Here is a 26781-nt window from a genome sequence, read left to right on the forward strand (position 1 = left end):
GACTTGATTTAATTCTGAGGCTTTCACTGGCCTACCTGCTGCAAAGAGAAGGATATCTGAAAGAGAGGGAGGGCAAGAGAGTCTCTCTCTACTTAAACCCATTCAAACCCCTATAAAAACCATTTACAACAATTACATGAAGCATTTACATAATATATTAGAGCAAGTGCTTATCGATCACTTTACAATTTAGTGAAATCCAACCCATTATGCACAAACTAAATCCAGAAACCATCTAGAGAGGTGAAAAAATGGTCAACCTATGATTAGTTAGACTGATTAACAGATGCTATGGGAATTGATACAAATCTTCATCTTCCATTCCGAACACATCACCTAGAGAAGTAGATCCCACACCTTCACTATCCATGCCATCAAGTTCAGCCTGCATGAATAATTGAATAAATTCATTAACTTATACACATAGGCCAATAAAATGCCAACATAGAGAGACCCATTAGGATAAACTTGAAAAATACTACTACTAAATAATATAGGATATTGGAGTCATGTTATCTTTTTTTAATTCTTATCGTTAATTTAAGGATGTTTGGCCAAAGAAGTCATACACCTGGCTTCCAAATATATAGAATAGGGACCCCTCCAAAAGTAATCACACATCATGATTGAACTCGAATAACATCTTCAATTGTACATGTTTTAAAATATGATTTGCATCCAATATAACATATGTGAACCATCATTCAACCTAATGAAATGTATGGTTGGAAATCTACACACAAACTGTCTCATGAATTTTGGACAGAAAAGAAATTAGTGTTCTCAAGAGAGTGCATTTACTCTGGAAACAAAACAAAACATCAAGAGAACCAGTCTATCCTGACCATATTAAAAAAAATATTAATAATTAAAAAAAAAAAAATCACGACTTGCAACTAACTGAACTTGTAAAGCTCAATTAAGGAGTTACGACTTTTAGCCAGACTTGGTAGTGGGACTCCTGGGGGTAACGAGAAGCTTAAAAAAATGAAGCCCATTTCTCGGGTTATTTGAGAGAGAGAGAGTTTGGGGTGGGTGGGTGGGGGTGGTGTAATTTCTTTTATCACTTACTGACTCACATAGTGCATTAAAATCTGAACTAATATGTTATTCAAATAATTCTTTATATCAAATTATATTTCAAAGTCCATGTTTCAGAAAAGCGTAGAAATGTATACTGCTAAACTTCATGTGTAATCTTCTCCCCAGTTTGAAGTTTGAAATCTAATATATATATATATTGAAATCAATTATTATATGTTTTAACTTCCTCACTTGTTCATGAAATATTGTTCAAAAGATTATGTTAGACATTTCATAGACTTCCACCCAAAGGGGAGAAAAATACTTGTTTGCGACAACAGTTGAACACATCTATGAATTTCTAGATCATTTTGAGAAAGGAATTACAGCGGTGCATCACTGGTCTATTAGTTCTTTGTATTTCATACCTATGGCTAAAGGGAAGAAAAGATACAGGATGACTACTAGTGAAGTGGATACAATGCAAAATAGTATGGGTTAAATGTTACACTCAAAATGTTCTTGGATGTGCTGCACATGATTGAACAGCACCAATTTGTTTATTGCACTGTGGCTCAGGAGCCGTGGTCTATGATATTTTTTCTGTTTGGTGTTTCTTGGGTGATGCCAAAATAGGTGCAGGAGATGTTTGTGTGCTGGAACGAGTGTTTCAGAAGAAGAGGCAATGGGTGGATATGGCAGGCAGTTCCATTATGTCTCATGTGTTGTCTTTGGAGAGAATGGAATGATAGGTGCTTTGAGGGACATGACCTAAGTGCAGCAAAGTTGAAGTATCTATTACTGAAGTCATTATTTGATTGGATTTTGCAGTCTGTTTTTTTCTGTTGTGGGGTTCTTGCATTTCCTGGATTCCTTGAGTTTCCACTAGCTCTATATGTTTACTCTTTTTCATCTTGCTTTCTTTTGTTTTCATGTTGTACTATCATTACACATCTCATGTACTTGGATAGAACCTTTATATTTTTCTTCAATAAACTTTTACTTATATAAATAAATAAAAAGAAGCAAATTCGTATATCACTAAGGTTGGTTTGACTAGTAGTAAGCCATCGCATATTATTATCATTAAGGTTCATCACTAAGTCGATTATTCATATGCAATTAATCTTATCTAAAAAAATTTTAAGGTTGTTGATCTCTATGCCAAAATTCTTTATCCCATCTGCTATATTATTTAATGCCTACATGTTATTTGATTAGTTTACCATTTACATATTGCTCTTCTGTAACAGGGAAAAAATGGTTGCTGCACTTATTGCTTCTGGTGCATCAGCTGGGGCAGTGACAGATCCCAATTCACAAGATCCAAGAGGTAAAACCCCAGCATCTATTGCAGCTACAAATGGGCACAAAGGACTGGCTGGCTACCTTTCAGAGGTGGCATTAACTAGCCATCTGTCATCCCTCACACTGGAAGAAAGTGAGCTTTCCAAAGGCTCTGCTGAGGTTGAAGCAGAAATAACTGTGAATAGCATTTCAAAAGGAAGTCTTGCTTTAAGCGAGGATCAAATTACCCTTAAAGACACCTTAGCTGCTGTCCGGAATGCAGCCCAGGCTGCTGCACGTATACAATCTGCTTTCCGTGCACATTCATTCAGAAAACGAATACAGAGACAAGATTCCTCTGCTGCTAGTATAGATGACTATGGTATCAATTCAGATGACATTTCAGCACTGTCAAGGCTAGCCTTTCGTAACCCACGTGTTTACAATTCAGCTGCATTATCTATTCAGAAGAAGTATCGAGGTTGGAAAAGCCGCAAGGATTTCCTAGCATTTCGCCAGAAAATTGTTAAGATACAGGTATCACCTTTTTCAATCTGATGACACACTGAACACTGGGAATTTCTCTGTGCTTGAGTAATGTGTGTAGATATTACTCACATACATTTATCAACTCACATAATGGATGACTCAAGAAGTATATAAATTTATCCCCTTTCTTTTTTATCATAATAACAAACTCACATCCATGTTAAATTAGTTAGTTATAAAGATTATTAACTTTTGCTTGGCAGGCTCATGTGAGAGGTTATCAGGTAAGGAAGCATTACAAGGAAATCTGTTGGGCTGTTGGAATTCTAGATAAGGTTGTACTCCGATGGAGACGGAAAGGAGTTGGTTTGCGAGGTTTTCGGAATGATACACAGGTCATTGATGAAACTGGAGATGAAGACATTCTCAAGGTGTTTCGCAAACAAAAAGTGGATGTGGCTATTGAAGAGGCTGTCTCACGGGTGCTGTCAATGGTTGACTCTCCAGAGGCCCGTCAACAATATCATCGTGTGCTTGAGATATACCGCCAAGCTAAGGTTAGTAGGCGAGAGATCTTGAATTGATGTTCAACTATAGCCATGTTTGTTGACGATGATCCAACAAGTTAATATGTGATTTCAAATCATTGAATCTCAACCTCAAGTTCATCTTTAAACATTTCATTAATTTTGCAATTGACAACATATAGGATTAGAAACAACTATATGGAAAAGGGAAGGAACTTAAGAGTTCTGATTTATTTTTGCTTCTAATTAGTGAGAATAAGAATCAGCATTATTCTGCATGACATGAAGCGACAGCATCCAAATTTGTGCCTAAGATCAACCCATAGTCATCTATAACCAAGTGTTTTTTTAGTCCCTTCCCTGATCCCAATGCCTTTCAATGCCAAATGCTTGGCAATCCTTGGTAGAGCTTATTTATGATGTCATGCCAAACCTGTTAAACAAACAAATACATGTTTTTTTTTTAAATGGTAAAAGTTTTACCTCACATCTTAGTCACTAGTACCTTTTCATTCTAAGAATTACAAACACAGTGACATGACAGGGATACAGCAATTAAGTTATTATATATATAGGCATAATTTATGATCATTTTAGGTTTAAATTGCAATATATTTTATATGTTGATATATATTTATTTATCATCTTTTAGTAAATGTAATTTCTCCCTAAAAAAAAAAAAAAAGGAACCCTATATCAAATTATTTGTCTGCTTCAATAGAAAAGGCCATTTTTTAAAAATAAATAAATAAATAAAATCATCCAAAGGTCCAGTATCTTATGGAGCCAATTGGCCCAATCTGTTGGCTAGTACTCTTTCTCATTTACTCTATTCCTTGATTCCTTCTCACTTTCCTCACTTTAGACCCAAAACAAAAAGAAAAATCTCCTTCCTTGAGAGTCATGACACAATATAAGAGAGAGACAGAGAGACAGAGACGCAGAGGCTCTCTGCCAGCAAAGCTCTGAGATTGAAGGCCTCCTCGCCAGCACTAGAAACAAGNTTCAGAAAAGCGTAGAAATGTATACTGCTAAACTTCATGTGTAATCTTTCTCCCAGTTTGAAGTTTGAAATCTAATATATATATATATTGAAATCAATTATTATATGTTTTAACTTCCTCACTTGTTCATGAAATATTGTTCAAAAGATTATGTTAGACATTTCATAGACTTCCACCCAAAGGGGAGAAAATACTTGTTTGCGACAACAGTTGAACACATCTATGAATTTCTAGATCATTTTGAGAAAGGAATTACAGCGGTGCATCACTGGTCTATTAGTTCTTTGTATTTCATACCTATGGCTAGAGGGAAGAAAAGATACAGGATGACTACTAGTGAAGTGGATACAATGCAAAATAGTATGGGTTAAATGTTACACTCAAAATGTTCTTGGATGTGCTGCACATGATTGAACAGCACCAATTTGTTATTGCACTGTGGCTCAGGAGCCGTGGTCTATGATATTTTTTCTGTTTGGTGTTTCTTGGGTGATGCCAAAATAGGTGCAGGAGATGTTTGTGTGCTGGAACGAGTGTTTCAGAAGAAGAGGCAATGGGTGGATATGGCAGGCAGTTCCATTATGTCTCATGTGTTGTCTTTGGAGAGAATGGAATGATAGGTGCTTTGAGGGACATGACCTAAGTGCAGCAAAGTTGAAGTATCTATTACTGAAGTCATTATTTGATTGGATTTTGCAGTCTGTTTTTTTCTGTTGTGGGGTTCTTGCATTTCCTGGATTCCTTGAGTTTCCACTAGCTCTATATGTTTACTCTTTTTCATCTTGCTTTCTTTTGTTTTCATGTTGTACTATCATTACACATCTCATGTACTTGGATAGAACCTTTATATTTTTCTTCAATAAACTTTTACTTATATAAATAAATAAAAAGAAGCAAATTCGTATATCACTAAGGTTGGTTTGACTAGTAGTAAGCCATCGCATATTATTATCATTAAGGTTCATCACTAAGTCGATTATTCATATGCAATTAATCTTATCTAAAAAAATTTTAAGGTTGTTGATCTCTATGCCAAAATTCTTTATCCCATCTGCTATATTATTTAATGCCTACATGTTATTTGATTAGTTTACCATTTACATATTGCTCTTCTGTAACAGGGAAAAAATGGTTGCTGCACTTATTGCTTCTGGTGCATCAGCTGGGGCAGTGACAGATCCCAATTCACAAGATCCAAGAGGTAAAACCCCAGCATCTATTGCAGCTACAAATGGGCACAAAGGACTGGCTGGCTACCTTTCAGAGGTGGCATTAACTAGCCATCTGTCATCCCTCACACTGGAAGAAAGTGAGCTTTCCAAAGGCTCTGCTGAGGTTGAAGCAGAAATAACTGTGAATAGCATTTCAAAAGGAAGTCTTGCTTTAAGCGAGGATCAAATTACCCTTAAAGACACCTTAGCTGCTGTCCGGAATGCAGCCCAGGCTGCTGCACGTATACAATCTGCTTTCCGTGCACATTCATTCAGAAAACGAATACAGAGACAAGATTCCTCTGCTGCTAGTATAGATGACTATGGTATCAATTCAGATGACATTTCAGCACTGTCAAGGCTAGCCTTTCGTAACCCACGTGTTTACAATTCAGCTGCATTATCTATTCAGAAGAAGTATCGAGGTTGGAAAAGCCGCAAGGATTTCCTAGCATTTCGCCAGAAAATTGTTAAGATACAGGTATCACCTTTTTCAATCTGATGACACACTGAACACTGGGAATTTCTCTGTGCTTGAGTAATGTGTGTAGATATTACTCACATACATTTATCAACTCACATAATGGATGACTCAAGAAGTATATAAATTTATCCCCTTTCTTTTTTATCATAATAACAAACTCACATCCATGTTAAATTAGTTAGTTATAAAGATTATTAACTTTTGCTTGGCAGGCTCATGTGAGAGGTTATCAGGTAAGGAAGCATTACAAGGAAATCTGTTGGGCTGTTGGAATTCTAGATAAGGTTGTACTCCGATGGAGACGGAAAGGAGTTGGTTTGCGAGGTTTTCGGAATGATACACAGGTCATTGATGAAACTGGAGATGAAGACATTCTCAAGGTGTTTCGCAAACAAAAAGTGGATGTGGCTATTGAAGAGGCTGTCTCACGGGTGCTGTCAATGGTTGACTCTCCAGAGGCCCGTCAACAATATCATCGTGTGCTTGAGATATACCGCCAAGCTAAGGTTAGTAGGCGAGAGATCTTGAATTGATGTTCAACTATAGCCATGTTTGTTGACGATGATCCAACAAGTTAATATGTGATTTCAAATCATTGAATCTCAACCTCAAGTTCATCTTTAAACATTTCATTAATTTTGCAATTGACAACATATAGGATTAGAAACAACTATATGGAAAAGGGAAGGAACTTAAGAGTTCTGATTTATTTTTGCTTCTAATTAGTGAGAATAAGAATCAGCATTATTCTGCATGACATGAAGCGACAGCATCCAAATTTGTGCCTAAGATCAACCCATAGTCATCTATAACCAAGTGTTTTTTTAGTCCCTTCCCTGATCCCAATGCCTTTCAATGCCAAATGCTTGGCAATCCTTGGTAGAGCTTATTTATGATGTCATGCCAAACCTGTTAAACAAACAAATACATGTTTTTTTTTTAAATGGTAAAAGTTTTACCTCACATCTTAGTCACTAGTACCTTTTCATTCTAAGAATTACAAACACAGTGACATGACAGGGATACAGCAATTAAGTTATTATATATATAGGCATAATTTATGATCATTTTAGGTTTAAATTGCAATATATTTTATATGTTGATATATATTTATTTATCATCTTTTAGTAAATGTAATTTCTCCCTAAAAAAAAAAAAAAAGGAACCCTATATCAAATTATTTGTCTGCTTCAATAGAAAAGGCCATTTTTTAAAAATAAATAAATAAATAAAATCATCCAAAGGTCCAGTATCTTATGGAGCCAATTGGCCCAATCTGTTGGCTAGTACTCTTTCTCATTTACTCTATTCCTTGATTCCTTCTCACTTTCCTCACTTTAGACCCAAAACAAAAAGAAAAATCTCCTTCCTTGAGAGTCATGACACAATATAAGAGAGAGACAGAGAGACAGAGACGCAGAGGCTCTCTGCCAGCAAAGCTCTGAGATTGATGGCCTCCTCGCCAGCACTAGAAACAAGCTCCACTGAACTCTGCTGTGTTGCCCTGTGCCTTGAACATGTTGAGACCGCTCCTCTGACCACCACCATGGTCTCTACAACCTCATCTCCACTGTAGACTCCCTCTTCGAATTGGACCAAGCCACATCTCTTAGTAGGCCATAAAGCATCAAGCTCCTCCTCAATTTTAGGCCTTTTTTAACCTTTCAACTTTAAGCTGAAGTGCCTATCATAAAAACTTTAAGATTGACTGCGTTTTGGACTATGTCCCAGACATATTCAAACTGTCCTTGGGATGTTCGTGCATTTTAGTTTTCATTATCTTGTAATTCCCAAGGAATGATTCCTTGCAACTTCATAGTTACAAGTCATTTTCTCAGTACTTTGGGTCTCTCGTTTTATATATTTGTTTGCATTACTATAGTGGGATTTCAAAGGTCAAAAACAGCTAAAACCTCAATTTATCAGTTCCAAAAACTTTGGGAACACAAATGCTTCTTCATATAAGAGCTATAATCCTTATTTTTCTGTTGCAATATCAGGAGTTTCAATTACCTTCCAAAGCGTGCAGCCCAATGAAGAGCAGTCCACCCATTAATGTCACGAAAGTTTATATTGACACCATAATTGAGAATTGGGTTTAAGGCCCATTCAAAGCCCAACCCTGCAACCATGTGTATTATCCCTTGCTCTTTCTTGGACAAGGAACAGCCTGTCTGGTCAGGTCCTTCCTGGGATATGGATGAAAGCCACTGGCACAGCTTGTCTTTTAGAAGCTCTTGAAGAATCCAATCAATCATGCTGGATGAAGTTCCACTGCCAACTAAGAGAGCCTCTATGACATGACCCCATGAATCATCATCAGCTTTAGATCTTCTAAGTAGTTGAATTTCAGATTCTACAGTGTCTCCTTTCTGCATCAATGATTCAAAAAGAAGCATCTGCACGAATCTAACAAGTAACAGCAACTCTTCAGGACTTTTGGCGGCTTCTGTATTAGGCGAATTACAGTGAGCACAAGCACTAGTCTTACTCCGATACTCAAACTCCCTGACTTCACTGCAGGATTCCCGATTGCCAGAAGTGATGCAGAGAGTCACCTTTCCAGGAAGGTGAGGAGGAGCTTCGCAGCAGATGACACCTTCCTGAATGATCTGAATAGAAGCTTCAAGATCACCAAACATACAAGTCCAGGCAGATTCCAATGGATCACAGAGGAAAGATCCAATAATGAAGACCTGCATTAGAATTATTTAAACTTAAACTCCATGATGGAAAGTATAATTTATTTTCCATGTCATTGAAGACCAAATCAAGACATTGATTTTGGGAGAAAATTATGGGAATAATTGTTAGATAAAATCGTGGGATTGAGGCAACAAATATGCAGTTCAAATTCAAATTATCATAGACTTGAGTATGTAAATCCCATTACAAATATGGATCCCATTGTAATGTATATTCAAGAAAGATGTATGTAAATCTGTAGCCCTTTGGGCTCTTGTCTTGTGTATGTAGGCCACAAGGCCGAACCACACAACTCTCATGTGTTCTCTCTCGTGCGTCTATCTGTGATACAATATTCTCTATTTCATTTTTATTTTGATATGGTATCAAGCGGGAGATCCTGAGATCGATTTCTGTCTCCAATCTACCTCCCATTTAAAATGTTAAAAATCTCATGTGTTGGGACTAAATGGAGAGTTTGGGACAATCAGTAATTTAACACTCCACAAAATAACAGCTGCACCAACAAATTAATTTATGGCAGAATTCAGCATATCCATCTAGGGAATGCATGTTGAATTATTAGATCAGGACCAACCCTTATATAGCATGAAGGTGAAATTTGAACAGTCATTTTAATCTTTTTCATCCAATTCTAAAAAAGACAAATCCTCAAAAATCTGTCAATAAATGACAAACCCCATTAAAGAAATAATAGGGCAGGGCTAATGACCCAGTGGATCAAAATCCATTTAACATGGCATGACCAGTAGATCTTCAGTTTCAGATAGAGATTCTACCATTTTGAAAAAGTTAAAGAGGACATTCAGGAATTCACTGAAGTGGACCTAACCTAAGTCCATGAACCTTATGCTATCTAGTTCAAGAGAAAACCAACTATATTATGGAAAATAAAAATGTCACAAAATTTGTTTGATACTGAAGTTGATGAAGCAACAAATTCTCAATGAATTTGTGGGAAACAAATAAAACAGAAAAAAAAAAATTAAAAATATAAACCTAGAAATCGGAATCTAGGGTTTCTTGGAATCAAAACCAAGCGCAAAAAACAAAGTAAAACCAGAGAGTCAGCACCTAGTTGCTTGGAGTCAACACCAAGTCACTGGCAAAAATTTCAATGTTTTTTTGATAAGTAAGAAGAGAATATTATTAATAAAATAAAAACAAGAGAAGCACAAATAGTTCATGGTAGTTAAAAAAAATTTAAAAAAAAAAAAAAAATAGAAGCAGGCCCTAATCTATTCTAATAGATGAAAGAAAATCCAAAAGGGTAGAACAATCGGAATAACCCCAACATCGAGACCAATCAAAGAGGATCCGCTGGCAATACTTTAATAACTGAACCATAGTTTTCCCTTCATTCTCAAAAGACCGCCGATTCCGTTTAGTCCAAATAGTCCACATTAAACAACCTAGAACCAAATCCCAAATATCGGAGCTATGCTTCCCCAACCAATGATACCAGCAAAATAATAAGTCCACAACTGAGCCTAGCATGACCCATTTGATCCCAAACAACTGAAGCATACATCAACAAAGAATGAGCTATCAGACAAAACAGTAACAGGTGATCCACAGATTCCGCATTGCAACAGCACAAACAACAATGATTTGCCAAAAGGTGACCACGAAGCATAAGATTATCTAAAGTTAGAATCTAACCATGGGCTGCTGTCCACATAAAAAAAGCCACCCTTTTAGGAACCTTAACTTTCCAAATTCCTTTCCAAGGGAAAGTGGAAGGAGCTGCATTCCGAATCAAGTCAATGTAACAATACTAAACATTTGGGCATCTAAATAGATTTCCCACGTTAGATTACAAAAGGAAAGGAAATAACTTCTAAACCAAGTTAGAAAAGGCAATAACTTTTTAACCAAGGAAAGGAAGAAACTTGTAATCAATTTTATTAAATTCAAGCAAATAAAACCAAAGATAAAGCAGGGCAGGGAAAGGAGCGGGACAGATTATGGATGGGGCAGGTAGAGGTATTTTAATATCCCTAATGATATGGCTCCAACATTAATTAAAAAAATATAAAATAGAATGGGGAAGGGTGGCTCTAAAAGTACAAAGAGAGAATGAGAGACAAGTGTTTTGGGATGGTAATAATATATGTATAAAAAAAACAAATTATAATTTGGATATGTATGATATATGTACACAGGGCAGGGCAAGACGGAGTGGGGCAAGCAAGGCCCATCCTCATCCCATCAACTCTTCTGGGCAGGGAAAGCCTAAGTGGGGCAACACAGGCCAAGCAGGGCATTTTTGCCATCACTAGGACTCAAGAAATTCCAAGACTCTTATTAACAACCTCAATTTGCCCAACCTGAAGATGAAATGCTGTGAAAAACTTCTAATTTGTGCCTACCATATGCCACAGGATTTCCCAAAAGCAACTCATGAACCAAAAATCCTTTTCATGCACTATGGTTTTAGGAAGACCAAACAACTTGATAATTTCATCAAAGTAAAGCTTTACAACTGTGGATGTATCAAGGTTTTGGAGCATGAGATGAAATTGGCCATCTTAAAGAAACGGTCTACAATTACTAGAATTGAATCATGCTTCCTAAAGGTATATGACAGTCCTAACATAAAGTCCATGCTCAAATATTGCCAAGGGCAGTCTGGCATAAATAGGGGGTTCTGGACTTTTAATTAATACAATTCCATTATTTATCAAAAAAAAAACCGTGTTGTACCCAACCATTTAGTTAAAGTTGATAAACCTATCTTTCATGAAACAGGAATATTATGTTGTCAGATAAGGATTTAGTTAATCACTCAACATATGCAGCCTGATTTTTAGATGCTCTAGAGCAATAGGAGATCCAGTAAACAAACCAAGTATTCAGTCAATGAAACAATATTGCCGTCTCAGCGAAGGAAGCATAATACATCTTAGGGAATAGCACCCAAGACATGGACTTACATGATACATACCTTTGTCGCCTCGTTGGCATAACCCCATTCTGGGGATATTTCCCGAATGGTAAATTTCTGTTTCTGTGAGACAGTCAAACTTGAGTCTGCTTCAAGAGGAATTCCTGTTTGGTCTTGGTCAAAAAACGTCATGTAGTAGTTGGAATTGGTTCCATGAGACTCTATCTCTGAAGAATACGCAGGAAATTTAAACCTGTCGGCTTCCTCAGCCAGAGACATAGAAGCTGGTAATACAAGATGGTTGTCAATACTTCATAAAATTTCACTAAGGCTAAAACAGCGTCAAAAAAAGAAAAAAAAAATATTTATATATATATATATATATAGTTGTCTAAGTTTCCATCAAGTGGCACATTTTTTGAGAAGGAAAGGTGATGTAGGACAACCGTAGAACCTTAGGCTTCCCACCTAAGGTGTTTGGAATCACCACCAAACAAATCAATGAAAATAATCTCAATAATAATAATAATAATCAGTAAAGTACAAAAGAAACCATCTGGAGCTTTATATACAGCTTCTAGGAATCACAAAGATAAAGATAAACTCTCCTAAACAAATCCTAAACAATCTCAAATACTAATACAATAATCCTAACAATCTCAAATACTAATCCAATACTAAAGATAAACTCAAATAAAGATAACATAAATGATAAAGATAATCTTCACAGATGTGCTATCATGTGGTGTCCGCACCAAAAGGGAATTCTATTTATTTAGCTTTCTACTCCATCAAAATTAGATTTTAATTGCGCTCTAAGTTTTTGCCAAATGTCCCTCCAATTAAAATTACTTCTAACCCATTACTATTCAAGCCCAGTTAAAACCACTTCTATCTAATTGTACTTGAGGCTTATTTAAAACTACTTTCAACTCATTTTAAACTAATCCAATTTTTCATTACAAAAATTATTATTAATTCAAGAAAGTTTAAGTTCTAAAACATTTGCTGTTCCTTCTCAATATATTTTCATAAAAACTCAGTCATGAAAATTATTTGTAAAAATGTTAATTACTAAATAAATTTATTACATTACAAGAACAAAAATTACATTAAGAAGTAAAAATTAAGTATACAAATAGCTTAGTAAACTACCATTTTTTCCTTTAAGTAAAATGAAACAATTAATAATGAACAATTTGCATACTCTACCAAATATTATCTTCTTTATTTATTTATTGGTAAGTTACACATGCATCCAATAAGTCTTGAACCCATGACCTCACCCTCCACTTAGCGCGCACTATCAAATATTATCCTTACAAAGTTTTTTCAAGAATTGAAAAAAAAAAGTCCTAAAATGAATACCAACAAAGTTAAACTAAGATAGAAACGTTTTATATGTATCTAATGGTGTTTGTTTTAAAATGAGTATGTGCATAAATAGGGAGTTACAAGCTAGTTACTATCAGAAGCAGAGGAAATCATACTGTTTTCAAAATTATCTACATCGAAATTTAGCCAATGACCATGTTCCTGCTCTTCCTTAGGTGCCTTCCCTGAAGAAGGAGGTTTTCCCTGTTGGACAGATGAAACTGAATTAAAAATAACACCCTATTCAAAAGAGTTATTTAACATATACTNGGGGTTATAAAGACCAATGTTTTTTTTTTTTTTTTTTTTTTTTTTTTTTAAATAAGAGTATAAAGACCAATGTTTTGCTTGCGATGTTTGGTAAATTAACATGTGTAACATTGACCAATTATTTTAGTCTTGGCTCTCGGTTAATTGTGTGGATTAGAGTTTGCTCTAATACCAAAATTAGATGCAGGACAAAACCAAAACTGATTCAACCCTGAAATTAAAGAACATAAAAATATAACTATAAATAACCCAAGAATTAACACCTAGACTTATGTGGAATCGGTACCAAGCAAGAAAGCAAAACCTAGGAATCCAGTACTAGAGTTGCCCAGAATTAGCACGATGCTATGAAGGAAAATTATAAATAATTTTATTCCTAAAGAAAGCTATAAAAGAATGTTAAACATTGTGTTCTTACATAGAGTTCCAAACTTATTTAGTACGAAAAGAAAATAACTCTACCAACCTTAAGAAATGGAATAAAATTCCTATACGAAGTAGGAAAAGAAATAACTAAATTACGTAACTAAAATTAATCTTAGACATTAAGTGATTAGCCCTTAGGCCCAACTAATGGTAGGCCCCATCCATAAGCCCTAATGGGATGTCTTCTGGCATCTGTGTCCATAAGTAAGCTTATTTGGAGGTCTACATCTAATGTCCACACCACTAGTAGTTTTCCAAATATGAATTCTGAAATTCAACCAGTCATGAAGAGGTGGACCATCATTCAAAGCTCGGTTGATAAGCAGTGGAATTTTATAAAGATACTCTGGTTTTTCTTCTATAATAAAACCAATGTCCACCATCATCAAGGACACCACGTCTAACATCGTCATCTCCCCACCGGTGAAGAACAATCCCACTCCTCCATCGACGGCCGATATCAATTTCTCCCCACCAGTGAAGAACAGCCCCACCACCAACAACAGCAGCTCTTCTCCACCACGGGCTGATTCTTTACAATTTGGGTCTGTGTCGGCCATCAACCTACCACCGTTGACCAACAGCACTTCTCAATCGAGCGCTATTGCTCTCTCTGATTTGCCAGTTGCTCCGGTACTAGTTACAGCTGAGGATTGTCATGTTGAGCCTCACTCCTCCATTAAGAATTTCGTTGAAGATTTGGAGCACACCTGGGGTAATTCTGAGAAATGGGTCTTAGAGCTTCGTGGAGGTAGGCAGATAGCTACCCCTCCCTCACTTTACCACTCACCTAGGAGCTTGTCGGACTTTTCCGATCTTGAGGGAGCTGTGGGACAGGGTAACAACACTTTCAAGGAAGAAGGGCATATTGTTAGTTGGGCGAATGAATGTGAAGGTGCTCTGGATAATGTTTCTCTTGTTTCAGGGTCAGATTGTGAGTTGGGGGAATCTAATGGGGGTCTTGTAAACTGGGAAAATGATAAAGAACCATTGGTTGTGCAACCTTTGGCGATGGCTAACCCAGTTGCTCCACTTGTAGAAGTGGCAGATACTTCCACTCAATTATCACCATGGGTTGAGAAACGAATTAAAGCCTTTAGGAAATCTGTGGGTACTTCCTTGGAAGGCTTCGAAGCGGAAATTACTGGGATTTTCTTAGCTTTAGTGGCTAGGAAGAAAGCTAAAATGCAGGTAGTTTGCTCTCAGAAGAGAGAGCCTAAGACAAGTTCTAAAGGGCATCGGGAGTTGAAAAGTCTGCTAAATTCTTGGAACTTTGAGAATAATCCTGATTTGGTAGGAGATGCTAGTGGGGAACGAGATTCTATGGTGCCTCAATGAATTTGAAAATTATCTCCTGGAATGTTAGGGGGCTGAATAATTGTGAAAAAAGACTTCGAATTCAGAATATGATCATAGGTTGGGGTGCAGACATTATTTGTCTGCAGGAAACAAAAATGGAATTGATAACAAGGAGAGAGATTCGGAGCTTGTGGGGTTGTCAACATTTGGATTGGCTATATTTGGGCTCTATAGGTGCTTCGGGGGGTGTTTTGGTGATGTGGGATAGAAGGATGGTGGAAAAAATTGACGAAGCAATGTGAAGGTTTTCTGTCTCTTGCAAATTTAAGAATGTGGTAGATCATTTTGTCTGGGCTTTCATTGGTGTATATGGACCAAACTCTGATCGTGACCGGCGACTGCTTTGGGAAGAGCTGGCTGGTATTCATAGTTGGTGGAATGCGACTTGGTGCATTGGAGGCAATTTTAATGTCGTGCGATTTCCTTTGGAGCGACTTGGTGCAGACTCTTTCTCATCAGCCATGCTTGATTTTTCAGATTTCATTGGAGGGAGGTACTTTCACTTGGTCTAATTCTGGAGCAATGGCCTCGCGGTCTAGGCTAGACAGGTTTCTTCTCTCTTCTGATTTGGAAGAGCACTTTCCTAATATTCGTCAAAAAAGGCTGCATAGATTACTTTCAGACCACTTTCCAGTTTTGTTAGAAGGGGGAAATTTTCACAGAGGCAGTCGTCCTTTTCGCTTTGAGAATATGTGGTTAAAGGCAGAGGGTTTTGTAGAGAAAGTGAAAACTTGGTGGGAGTCCTATCATTTTCAAGGTTCCCCTAGCTTTCAGTTTGCAAGCAAATTGAAAGCTTTGAAGCTAGATTTAAAGAAATGGAATGTAGAAGAATTTGGCAATGTGAAGAATAAGATGAACAAGTTATGGAAGAAGCTTGAAGCACTGGACTCGCTGGAAGATAGTCGTCCTCTGTCATATGATGAGACTTTGGAAAAAGAATGTCTTTGCATTGATCTCGAAAAGGTAACTCTTATGGTTGAAATATATTGGAGGCAAAATCTAGGGCCCTTTGGATCCGAGAGGGAGATAGAAACACTAAGTTCTTTCATAGAACAGCAAACTCCCACAGAAGATCTAATACGATAGACAATCTGATGGTGGAAGGTGAATTGACATCGGATCCTAATTCAATAGCAGCTTGCATCTCTCACTTCTATAAACAATTGTACTCTGAAAATGAGGGCCAAAGACCTGTGCTTGATGGAGTGGATTTCTCTATGATTTCTGAGGAGGAAGCTGCTTGGTTAGAAAGACCATTTGAGGAAGAGGAGGTATATGGTGTCATTCAAGGTTGTAATGGCGATAAATCTCCAAGACCAAATGGTTTCTCAATGGCTTTCTTTAAGGCTTGTTGGGACTTTTTAAAACTTGAAATTATGAAGGTTCTTGCCAACTTCCATTCACAAGCTGTCTTTGAGAAAAGCCTTAATGCAACTTTCATTGCTCTCATTCCAAAGAAAGTAGATGCTGTCAGTGTGAGAGACTTTAGACCTATTAGTCTTGTGGGTAGTATTTATAAAGTCATTTCCAAGTTGCTGGCTAAGAGGCTAAGAAGGGTGATTACTGGAATTATCTCTAAGTCTCAAAATGCTTTTGTTCTGGATAGACAAATCCTAGATTCTGTTTTAATTGCTAATGAGTGTTTGGATAGTTGGCGCAAGGCAAGGATACCTGGGGTTTTATATAAGTTAGATGTGGAGAAAGCTTTTGAGCATGTCAGCTGAGATTTTCTTATATATATGTTGCAGCGTTGCGGATTCTCTAAGAAATGGAGAAAGTGGATTCTGTTTTGTATCTCCACAGTGAGATTTTCGATTTTGATAAATGACTCCCCTAAGGATTTCTTTGGGAGCTCTAAGGGTTGCGCCAAGGAGATCCTCTCTCCCCGCTCTTATTTGCTATTGTTATGGAGGCATTAAGCCGTTTGTTGGATGGTGCGGTTCTGGCTGGACACATTTTGGGCTTCACTGTTGGTACCAGGTCTAATACCCCCTCATGGTGATCCACCTACTCTTTGCGGTTAACACTTTAATTTTCTATGATGCTACAGCAAAGTATGAATACTTCATAAAATTTCACTAAGGCTAAAACAGCGTCAAAAAAAGAAAAAAAAAATATTTATATATATATATATATATAGTTGTCTAAGTTTCCATCAAGTGGCACATTTTTTGAGAAGGAAAGGTGATGTAGGACAACCGTAGAACCTTAGGCTTCCCACCTAAGGTGTTTGGAATCACCACCAAACAAATCAATGAAAATAATCTCAATAATAATAATAATAATCAGTAAAGTACAAAAGAAACCATCTGGAGCTTTATATACAGCTTCTAGGAATCACAAAGATAAAGATAAACTCTCCTAAACAAATCCTAAACAATCTCAAATACTAATACAATAATCCTAACAATCTCAAATACTAATCCAATACTAAAGATAAACTCAAATAAAGATAACATAAATGATAAAGATAATCTTCACAGATGTGCTATCATGTGGTGTCCGCACCAAAAGGGAATTCTATTTATTTAGCTTTCTACTCCATCAAAATTAGATTTTAATTGCGCTCTAATTTTTTGCCAAATGTCCCTCCAATTAAAATTACTTCTAACCCATTACTATTCAAGCCCAGTTAAAACCACTTCTATCTAATTGTACTTGAGGCTTATTTAGAACTACTTTCAACTCATTTTAAACTAATCCAATTTTTCATTACAAAAATTATTATTAATTCAAGAAAGTTTAAGTTCTAAAACATTTGCTGTTCCTTCTCAATATATTTTCATAAAAACTCAGTCATGAAAATTATTTGTAAAAATGTTAATTACTAAATAAATTTATTACATTACAAGAACAAAAATTACATTAAGAAGTAAAAATTAAGTATACAAATAGCTTAGTAAACTACCATTTTTTCCTTTAAGTAAAATGAAACAATTAATAATGAACAATTTGCATACTCTACCAAATATTATCTTCTTTATTTATTTATTGGTAAGTTACACATGCATCCAATAAGTCTTGAACCCATGACCTCACCCTCCACTTAGCGCGCACTATCAAATATTATCCTTACAAAGTTTTTTCAAGAATTGAAAAAAAAAAGTCCTAAAATGAATACCAACAAAGTTAAACTAAGATAGAAACGTTTTATATGTATCTAATGGTGTTTGTTTTAAAATGAGTATGTGCATAAATAGGGAGTTACAAGCTAGTTACTATCAGAAGCAGAGGAAATCATACTGTTTTCAAAATTATCTACATCGAAATTTAGCCAATGACCATGTTCCTGCTCTTCCTTAGGTGCCTTCCCTGAAGAAGGAGGTTTTCCCTGTTGGACAGATGAAACTGAATTAAAAATAACACCCTATTCAAAAGAGTTATTTAACATATACTATATATAGACTCTCACACACACACAAAAAAACCTATATAGTCGACAGACAGAATTAAGGCGTATTGTAAAGGATAAGTAGAAAAAGTTTTGAGTCCCACAATAAAAAATAAAAAATTACAGATACTACCAGGAATAAATCAGAGTCTGGATCAAACATGAGAGAGATCATAGATGTGAAATAAAAGACACCATGAGATTCTTTGTGATACTCACATTTCCATCCAATATGTACAAGTTTTCACTCTGGGACTCAACACCTGATGAAGTGTTATATGACCCAAACATCTCTGTCCAAGATAAAGATCCTTTACTTCCATCGGTAAAATCATGCCCAAACGATTGATTGTGATTTTTACCACTGTCACCTACAAAAGTGACTCCATCAGCTCTTTCTTGTTTTCTTTTCCCATGTAATTTTTTTTACAATAACAAAGAAAAGCAGTAACAGGGAAAGCGAACGAAGCAGAAGCTTAAGACTTGAAAATTTGAGAACATTATGACATTTAACATTTTACAAACTGGAAACTATTGGATGCACAGAAAATCTCAGGCAAAAGAAGTGAGAAAGAAAGCAGGTAGGCAATTCAATGTTTTGAGTGATCAAACTGAAGAAAATCTAAAGGACTGACCTAGCAACTCTTGAAAGTTGATGTATCAGAGTTTACTTTCTTTTAAACAGGACGGAGGCATACAATTTTAACTGCTTTTTTTCTCCATGTTTCTACAGTAATTTAAGGAAAATGAATAGCCTTACCATCTAAAGGATTTAGGTTCTCTATTCTTAAATTTAAAAACAAATTTAAAGCTGAACACCTAAGGTCAAACCTTTGGGCAATAGCAAGTGCCTTTCACACAAGCAATGCGTCATGGGTTTGAGCCTAGAAATCAAACACTCCAAAGTTGGGGGCAAGTCTAGATACCAACCCCCTTTCCCAAACCCCATAAAGGGGTGAGCATTGTACAATGAATACAGCCTTTTGAAGGTGAACATATCTTACAACATTTCAAAACATAAACATCAATTTATACATATATGCATATAAACCTATAATATAATATTACTTAAATTAAGCCTCATATTCACAAGCTTGTTCATGAGCACATTATTTTCTTTGAGATCAGCATGTTTAGTCAAGTCTAACGTCAGGCTTGAGCATGGCTCATTTATTAAATAAATGAACATAACAAGCTTTTCCCAAGTAGAGCCTGAGCTGAACAGCCCCATTCATTTACAGCCTACCCCCAAAGTACTCTTTGATAGCGCATTGCAATTACATGTTCTTTTATATAAAACATAATTCTACAGGGCAGTACTTGTCATATTTCTAAAGCTTGTGCTCACACCCCTAGCTAGGTACCTAGGAAGGTAGGCATTTTTCTCACAGATGTTTTCTAACCTTCAACCTTGTTTCATGTGGTAACTTCACTCACAGTAAGCACATCATATGTTTCAAAAACTGATATAGAAAAAGAAAATTCCCTTTTTAATGCTTGAGTATAAATTTGGGGTTTCTTTGCACAAACAATGGTACATCCTATCTGTATTTTCTTTTTTGGCTTTGATACATTACACCAGATGCAGATGAAATGATGTGGATTTGTGATGGATCTAAAAAAGAGTTCAAAGTAGTTATGATAACTATCATATAAAAAATTAACACTACTGCTCATTCATGACCAAGGACTTGTACAAGCTGACGAAACTATAAAACACAACATAAGAAGATAGAAAATCATATTAGATTCCACAACGAATATCATCATCAATGAGCAAGATGTCAAAAAATATAGAACTAATTTAACTGAAACCAAACACAGCCAAGAAGAATGTAGTTTCAACAATATACCAGATCTGTTAAGACACATACAAGTTCATTATAACAATTCTATGCACTGGATGACACCCCCCCCCCCCCCCCAAGAACCTGCAGCAGAAAGAAACTCAAGGTTGTTTGAGTCCTGAATGACAACATGTCCCCCACAAAACTGACCAATATGTTCTGGTCCGTGCAGTAAAGCTGCACATTGATCCTGCTTTGCATTCTCCCTTTCATATTGCAGGATATCTGAATCATTAGAATTTTCATCTTGACTGTAGAATGTACTAATATATTTGACGCTGTCTTCATTTAAACTTAATTGCTCCTCAAGCCTTCGTAAAGCTTGAGTAACCTCAAGCTCAGGAGAACTCTCTCTCTGTTCTCTTCTATCTACCCTGTCCAGGTGATCCATCCCATTATTCTTGATGGCTATCTCAGAACTCACTTCTGGACTAGATAAACTCTGATAAGGATCAAAGAAATCACTAATTATGGAGTTAGAGCCTGGATTTTTAGTATAAGAGCAAGGACTCTGACTGAAGGTAGAAGGGGATCCTGGAGATAAGAGTGTAACAGATCCAGAAGTGGCCTTTCCCTGAAACCAATAACACAACCATTTTTATTTTTATTTTAAGATCAATCTCACTATTGAAAACAATGAAAATATTAAATAGCACACAAACAGAGAGGTAGCAGATTATGTTTTACAGAAACAACTACATCTAGGATCCATGACCCTTGATACAGAAGCGCCTGACAAATGAGAAACTTTAAAGCATTATTAACTCATACTAGTTCTATGATATTGATGGTCTGGTAGAAATGAGCAACAAAACATTCAAAGGTAATTAGGCCCACCAGGATAGGATAAAGCGACCTATGGCTGAAAAGAATTGAAAAACTATGCAGACAAAATTAAGAACATATAACTGGGAAATGTGATTGGTCTAAGCCATTATAAATAGATTAGGAGAGGCCAACAAAGAGGTTATAAGAATCAAGTAAAAGTACAGTGAGATCAGCCTTGCTTATAATCAGGATCTACAAACTCACCTCATTAGTCTCTCTGTAATGTACAAGAACAATGTGTTCATATGCCCTGCCAAGCAAAATAACATGCATGTAAATATGATACTCAATACATTCAGAAATATATATCCGTTGACATAGCAACTGCAAAATGACACTATAAATATAATATGAACAAGCACACACGCTGAAATTCCAAGGCCCATCTAAACTCTGCCTAACATAAATCTGTCTAAACAATTTTTCACTGGTAAAACCATAACTCATAGGTCATAGCAGGAAACTTAAAGGTATAAGATTTCATACAGTCTGCTAATAAATAAAATTCTACTCACGGATCCAGCATCCAATAACTACGCCTCTGAAAACTTGGGTTTTGCTCTCCATGTGCATAATAGCAATTTAACGCTTCAACATTTCCAACCTAGCCATGCAGATAAACTGTCATACTCAAAACTGAAGAAAAAATCAATATATAGAAATCCATTAATGCCAGAACAAATGGTAAATACAAAAATTACGTATAATAATGATAACAGAGCAACATAACACAACCACACACAACTTAGTCCAGCTACATGTTTGAACAACTTTTACTTATTCCACGTTAGGAACCCATGGGCAGAACTCACCCTTGAAAACCAGCTTGCAAGGGAAGGGTGCCCAAAAACTTATAAACACATAGTTAAGCTTACACTTATCCATGTGGGAAGTTAGGATCATAACATTCTAGCTAAACCATTTTAGGTGCAAACTAATATTTGAAATTTATAAGCAAAACATCTACACTATTTGGATGAAGAAATTGAGTTTTGAAGGGAAAATCTCAAATGACGTGATTTACAATCCCATTTTTTATAACCCCATTAATTATATATCTTATTTGTTTGAGAAGGGGAGGGGTTTTGGACTTTTCATCCAACCCAACCAAGAAATTCCTTAGCACCTCACTCAGAGATGATCTCCTAGATGACGCTAATGAAGGCCAAGACTCCCAAACCTCCACCAACAAAGCTTTATTTTTGGTAATAAACCCCATGCTTGGTTCTGAAGTGACGTTATCTAGCGACATAATTGGGGCCAATGAAGACGACGTCAATATCATTAGGTTGAAGTTGCTGATGGCAATGTCACCAACAGAGAAGTTGGACAATTGAGATCTAAATATGAAGTAGAAAATGGTGGCAGAGATGGCAATGAAGGTGGAGCTAGATCAGAGAGGTTGGGAGCTGGGTGAAAATGCTAAAATGTGGTGAGGAGCTAAGCAAAATGGCATCAAGTTGAGAATTTCAAGATGCCAGTAGGGAGACTTGTGAAGAGTTTAATCTAGGCTTGACAGGGCGGCTGGTTCCAAATATGGACTCAGTCTCAATGAACTGGGTTCTACACTGGGTCGTTTAAGTTCACTGGTGTTGTTCACAACAACACTCATTTGCCTAACTGCTCTTAAAGTTTTTTTCATCGAATGAAGAAAGAGAGAGAAAATATAAAGAATTTTAGAAATTCCACCTCTAGAGGTGGAATTTGAATACAGAATTTCAAGTCCCCCAAATTCTGGGAAAATATCCCCCAAGATATTTGAATTTCTTCTTATGATGCACCCAAACAAGAATTTTATTTGAAAGAATTTTAAATTTTTTTCATGTGCCCAAATGCTGCCTACAAATGCTTCACCCAAACACAACACTAGGGTCCCAGCCTTTTCCATGATTTGTCTAGAATTGTTTGTGGACCACTCTTTCATGCAAATGCAGGATTATTAAATACAACTACTACCGAGACTTAATTCCAAAATCCTGAGGTCAACTATGAATCCCCAACAAACTAATCATGGTCAGCCACATAAATATGGAATTATGATAAACTGGAACATAAAAACCATGTTAAGAAATAAAAATATTGATCTCCAAAAATAAACACTGAGAAATTTGAAGATGCATTGGAATTAGCAGAACTAATCAAGCATCTCTCTCTCTCTGCCTTTAACACTAATTGCTGGAATCTAGTCCCTTGTCCACATAAAGTCACAAACCATATATTCAACAGAAGAGTTATCAAACAAAACACCATAGCAGGATATATGACCGAGTGATATGCCAAAAATCGAAAAGTAAACCAAAAAAAATTTCAGATTGATTTCTTCCCCAGAAAATTAGCAAGAAAAAGATATAGTGCATCAGTGTAACAAAGGGAAGAGTTCCTCCTAGTAAAGGATGGCCAGTAACCATAAATGCATAGGCATACCTTAAGTCGTTCATGTGCTTCTCCAACAGTTCTTCCATCCTTCTTTTTACGCCAGTTATGACCATCCCTACGAAAGAACCGAAGCACCCTCTTGTTAAATAGAAACAAAGATCCACCTGTTAAAGAATCAGTAGTCAGTAATATGTACAGCCAGTAAGATGTCAGAATCCTGAAAAAATGTCTAAATAGGCATAAACATTACTAGTTGGCTGTTGAGGGGGCTCCTCAGTGAGCTGGTATTTCTCATGATTCTGTAAAATGAAGAGTACTTCTGCAGGCTTCAGCCAACGGGTTAGAGCTTCTCGAAATAGACCATTGATATCATATCCTGTGTTTATTCGAAGAACAGCAGTCAGACGTGTATAAGTGGAACTTTTGTGACTCTGGTTCGAATAGATTATCAATATTAATATATGTAAAGGACATATATTAATATTGGTAATCTATTTGAAAAGCTACAGAAAAGCAGAAACTATCTAATGCATCCCTAATTTTATTACTAAAATACCTAAAACAAATATATAGTATTGTTAGTTACACAAAACATGTGGGCCTTGAACCTCCAACCTCAACCTCCACCTTACTCTTTGACGGGTAGGAGGTATTAAGATTTTAAATTGACAAGTTCCATGGCAGTGTAATATTTGTTGAGTCTGCAACAAACATTGAGGTCTTCAAGAACAATCTGTGAAGTGGCAGCTCAAGAAGACATTTTGTCACGATTTCAATTATCATTAGATCAATGATAGAAAATTGCAGACTTTGTTCAGTCACCTGTTTTAAAGAAGTCGATGCATTTGCTTTTAACACTACTTGCGTTGCCTATATAAGGCCCTTCATAACACGATTTCAGTGACAGTGGTAAAAAGAGGCAAAAACCCTGTTCTACATAGAGAAGAAAATATAACTTCCATCCCAGTCTACCCATGAGTGCACAAAGCCAAATTCTTTCGAGTTGGTGTGATCAAAGCTTGAAACCACAACTTAGTGACATTCACTGTGGTATCAAATCTTAGAGGAGGTGCTTAGAGTTGGTCAGAGGTTTTGGTCATTTACACAGGTGTGTCGTTCATGAAGAGATCCATGTATGATAAATTCAGATGTTTTGAAGCTGCTGTCAATCTCAATAGTGAGTTCATCTACTAGGATTCTAGAATCTAGGTTACAAATGTTTGTCCAAGATTGTAAATTCCTTCTCATATAGTGGATTGCCTTGCTTGATAGTGGATTTTCCTTTGGAGAACTTCTCCATTAGTTTTCCACTTTGTCACCATATCACTGTGTCATCATCTATTTATTGTTTTTAATGCTTTTACTACTTGATTTACAGATTTGGTTACTTGCTGGTTTCATTGATTACATCCATATAATTGTGATCACGTATTTAGTTTAATTGGACATAAATTGATAAATTTTCCTCATAATCAATTTGGGGTCTAAAACGTTACTCTCAAGGTGCCATTTGAGCTAGAGCTCATTTGATAATATGAGCTAATACATAATGATATGTATCGTCACATTTTTTTAATAAACTTAAACATATAAGCATATGAATTTCAGCAAGGAACTCATCACAAAAATCATTACTCCTTTTAATAATATGTTTAATAAGTGTCAAACCTCCAATTCAGCATATGAATTTTGATGTATTTCCATTGATAGCCTTGGATTGTGTTTATTCTAATCACACCTCTTGTGCTATCCAATTGTTCTAATAAACTATTTTCATCCGGTTATTGCAAAAATCATTAATGAAAATTAGTCACGTTAAAATAATTGGATAGCAAAGGAAGTGTGATTACATAGAGTGTAACGTGGTTAACCGTATGAAGTTGGTGAACCTCATGTCACTAAATTATTTCTGTAAATAAAGTTAACAGAAACTGGATGGAAGTAATTAATTAGACCAACTGTATACCAAACAGAGTGTGATTGGAAAATTAGAAACATAAAACCAGGGGATATCAAATTTTATATGGATGCATGGTTTGAATTGTATATAACTATTATTAAAAAAAAAAAATTGAAACCTTGATCCATAGTCAAATTTTCAATGTTAAGCTTCATTTAGTTTTTGACGTAAGAGATTTTCCCAGCAATTTCTAGTGTTTGGTATGGCGGAAAACGTAAGTCAATGGACTTTTTTTTCTCGTCAACATAAAAAAAAAGCCCAGTAGAGTGGAAAACTTTTATTTTATTTTATTTAAAGAGTATAAAATGTTTTCCCAGAAAAACCCTCCCTCAATGGTAACTTCTCTCTTCTCACTCATATCTCCCAAATTTTCGAGATCCAAACCAAACCTAATCAACCAGTAAAAATATTATAAAAATAAAAACACTACTAGTTTTTTCAAAATTTTCATTTCTTGTTTAACATTCAGAATCAAAGGCGTCACATAAAGGAGGAAGAAATATTCAACAAAAAAATTTAAAAAAAAAAAATCAGAGAGTGAGTGACATAGAAGAAGGAATCACATGAAGCATACCTGATTGCATCATGGTGAAATTTTACAGGGACAAATTGCAGAGAGAGCGTCTTATCCACGGTTCAATTCACTACAGGACTCCAAGAGAAGCTGCGAGATATGTCATTTTTGAGTCCAACTCAACGGACAGTGAGAGAGAGAGACTGAAAGAGAGATATATAGATTTGATTACAGTACTGTACAGTTTGATATTGAGACTGTGTGAAGACAAAAATGAATTAAAAAAAAAAGGACATACCGACGAAACTGCGGTGCAGGTGCATAAAAGAAAGAAGTGTGCAATTCTCTGCTACTTCGGTAAAAATAACATTTTATATTTATGTGACGTGGTTAGGTAGTATTGGTCACAAATCTTTGGAAAGGGAAATTTTTAATACTTTGTCGCAGAGGAATATTTCTCTTTTGCAATTTCCAAAAGCGAAAAGGGTGATACTTTTGTAATCTTATCGTATTATATGAAATTACTAGAGTAACCTTGTCAAGGTGTAATTACTAATCAGAAGAGCTGTATTCCTGACTCTTTGTAAGGACTACGGAGTCTGAGATTTTTGGATTATTGACATCATGTGCAAAATTCTATCCAACGTTCATTAGTGTCGGGTGCGGAGACGAAAGCAGGATAAGCCCAAGGGCATATTTGGTAGTTGGTTTTAAAGAATAAAGAAAGACTTTGACTCCGTACGGCATTATGGGTATTTCCCGCCGTAGAATCTCCACCTCAGTCCTTGGTTGCGTGGACAGGGTATCGGGGTGAGCTG

At 36.1% G+C, this 26781-nt stretch overlaps 3 protein-coding genes across 3 annotated transcripts; 2 read left to right on the plus strand and 1 right to left on the minus strand.

Annotated features, from left to right (window-relative positions):
• Positions 1-132: 132 nt before the first annotated feature.
• On the minus strand, positions 133-26232 carry LOC112030013 (calmodulin-binding transcription activator 4). The gene is made up of 15 exons (XM_065774341.1): positions 26024-26232; positions 23740-23865; positions 23538-23653; positions 21629-21717; positions 21318-21363; positions 20370-20859; positions 18658-18809; positions 18260-18378; positions 14479-14514; positions 13915-14252; positions 13109-13213; positions 11679-11902; positions 8039-8721; positions 1080-1099; positions 133-414 (listed from the first exon to the last, which is right to left on the minus strand). The coding sequence occupies exons 1-15, from the start codon at positions 26034-26036 to the stop codon at positions 290-292; spliced, it is 2682 nt and encodes an 893-aa protein (XP_065630413.1). The 5' UTR covers positions 26037-26232; the 3' UTR covers positions 133-289.
• On the plus strand, positions 2250-3398 carry LOC136067920 (calmodulin-binding transcription activator 4-like). The gene is made up of 2 exons (XM_065774366.1): positions 2250-2847; positions 3063-3398. Exons 1-2 carry the CDS (start codon positions 2284-2286, stop codon positions 3381-3383), a joined length of 885 nt encoding a protein of 294 aa, XP_065630438.1. The 5' UTR covers positions 2250-2283; the 3' UTR covers positions 3384-3398.
• Positions 5425-6573, plus strand: LOC136067921 (calmodulin-binding transcription activator 4-like). The gene is made up of 2 exons (XM_065774367.1): positions 5425-6022; positions 6238-6573. Exons 1-2 carry the CDS (start codon positions 5459-5461, stop codon positions 6556-6558), a joined length of 885 nt encoding a protein of 294 aa, XP_065630439.1. The 5' UTR covers positions 5425-5458; the 3' UTR covers positions 6559-6573.
• Positions 26233-26781: the final 549 nt, after the last annotated feature.

This window comes from Quercus suber, unplaced genomic scaffold (assembly GCF_002906115.3).
Source record: "Quercus suber isolate HL8 unplaced genomic scaffold, Cork oak 2.0 scaffold_91, whole genome shotgun sequence".
NCBI lineage: Eukaryota > Viridiplantae > Streptophyta > Magnoliopsida > Fagales > Fagaceae > Quercus > Quercus suber.

Excerpts from the sequence above, each read along its gene's own strand:
- LOC136067920 (XM_065774366.1), top strand. The coding sequence starts at position 2,284 with ATGGTTGCTGCACTTATTGCTTCTGGTGCATCAGCTGGGGCAGTGACA. Across the intron at positions 2,848-3,062 it reads AGAAAATTGTTAAGATACAG|GCTCATGTGAGAGGTTATCA; the intron begins GTATCACCTTTT and ends TTTGCTTGGCAG.
- LOC136067921 (XM_065774367.1), top strand. The coding sequence starts at position 5,459 with ATGGTTGCTGCACTTATTGCTTCTGGTGCATCAGCTGGGGCAGTGACA. Across the intron at positions 6,023-6,237 it reads AGAAAATTGTTAAGATACAG|GCTCATGTGAGAGGTTATCA; the intron begins GTATCACCTTTT and ends TTTGCTTGGCAG.
- LOC112030013 (XM_065774341.1), bottom strand. Across the intron at positions 20,860-21,317 it reads ATTACAGAGAGACTAATGAG|GGAAAGGCCACTTCTGGATC; the intron begins GTGAGTTTGTAG and ends TATTGGTTTCAG. Across the intron at positions 1,100-8,038 it reads TGGGCTGCACGCTTTGGAAG|TTCAGATTTTAATGCACTAT; the intron begins GTAATTGAAACT and ends ATAACATATTAG.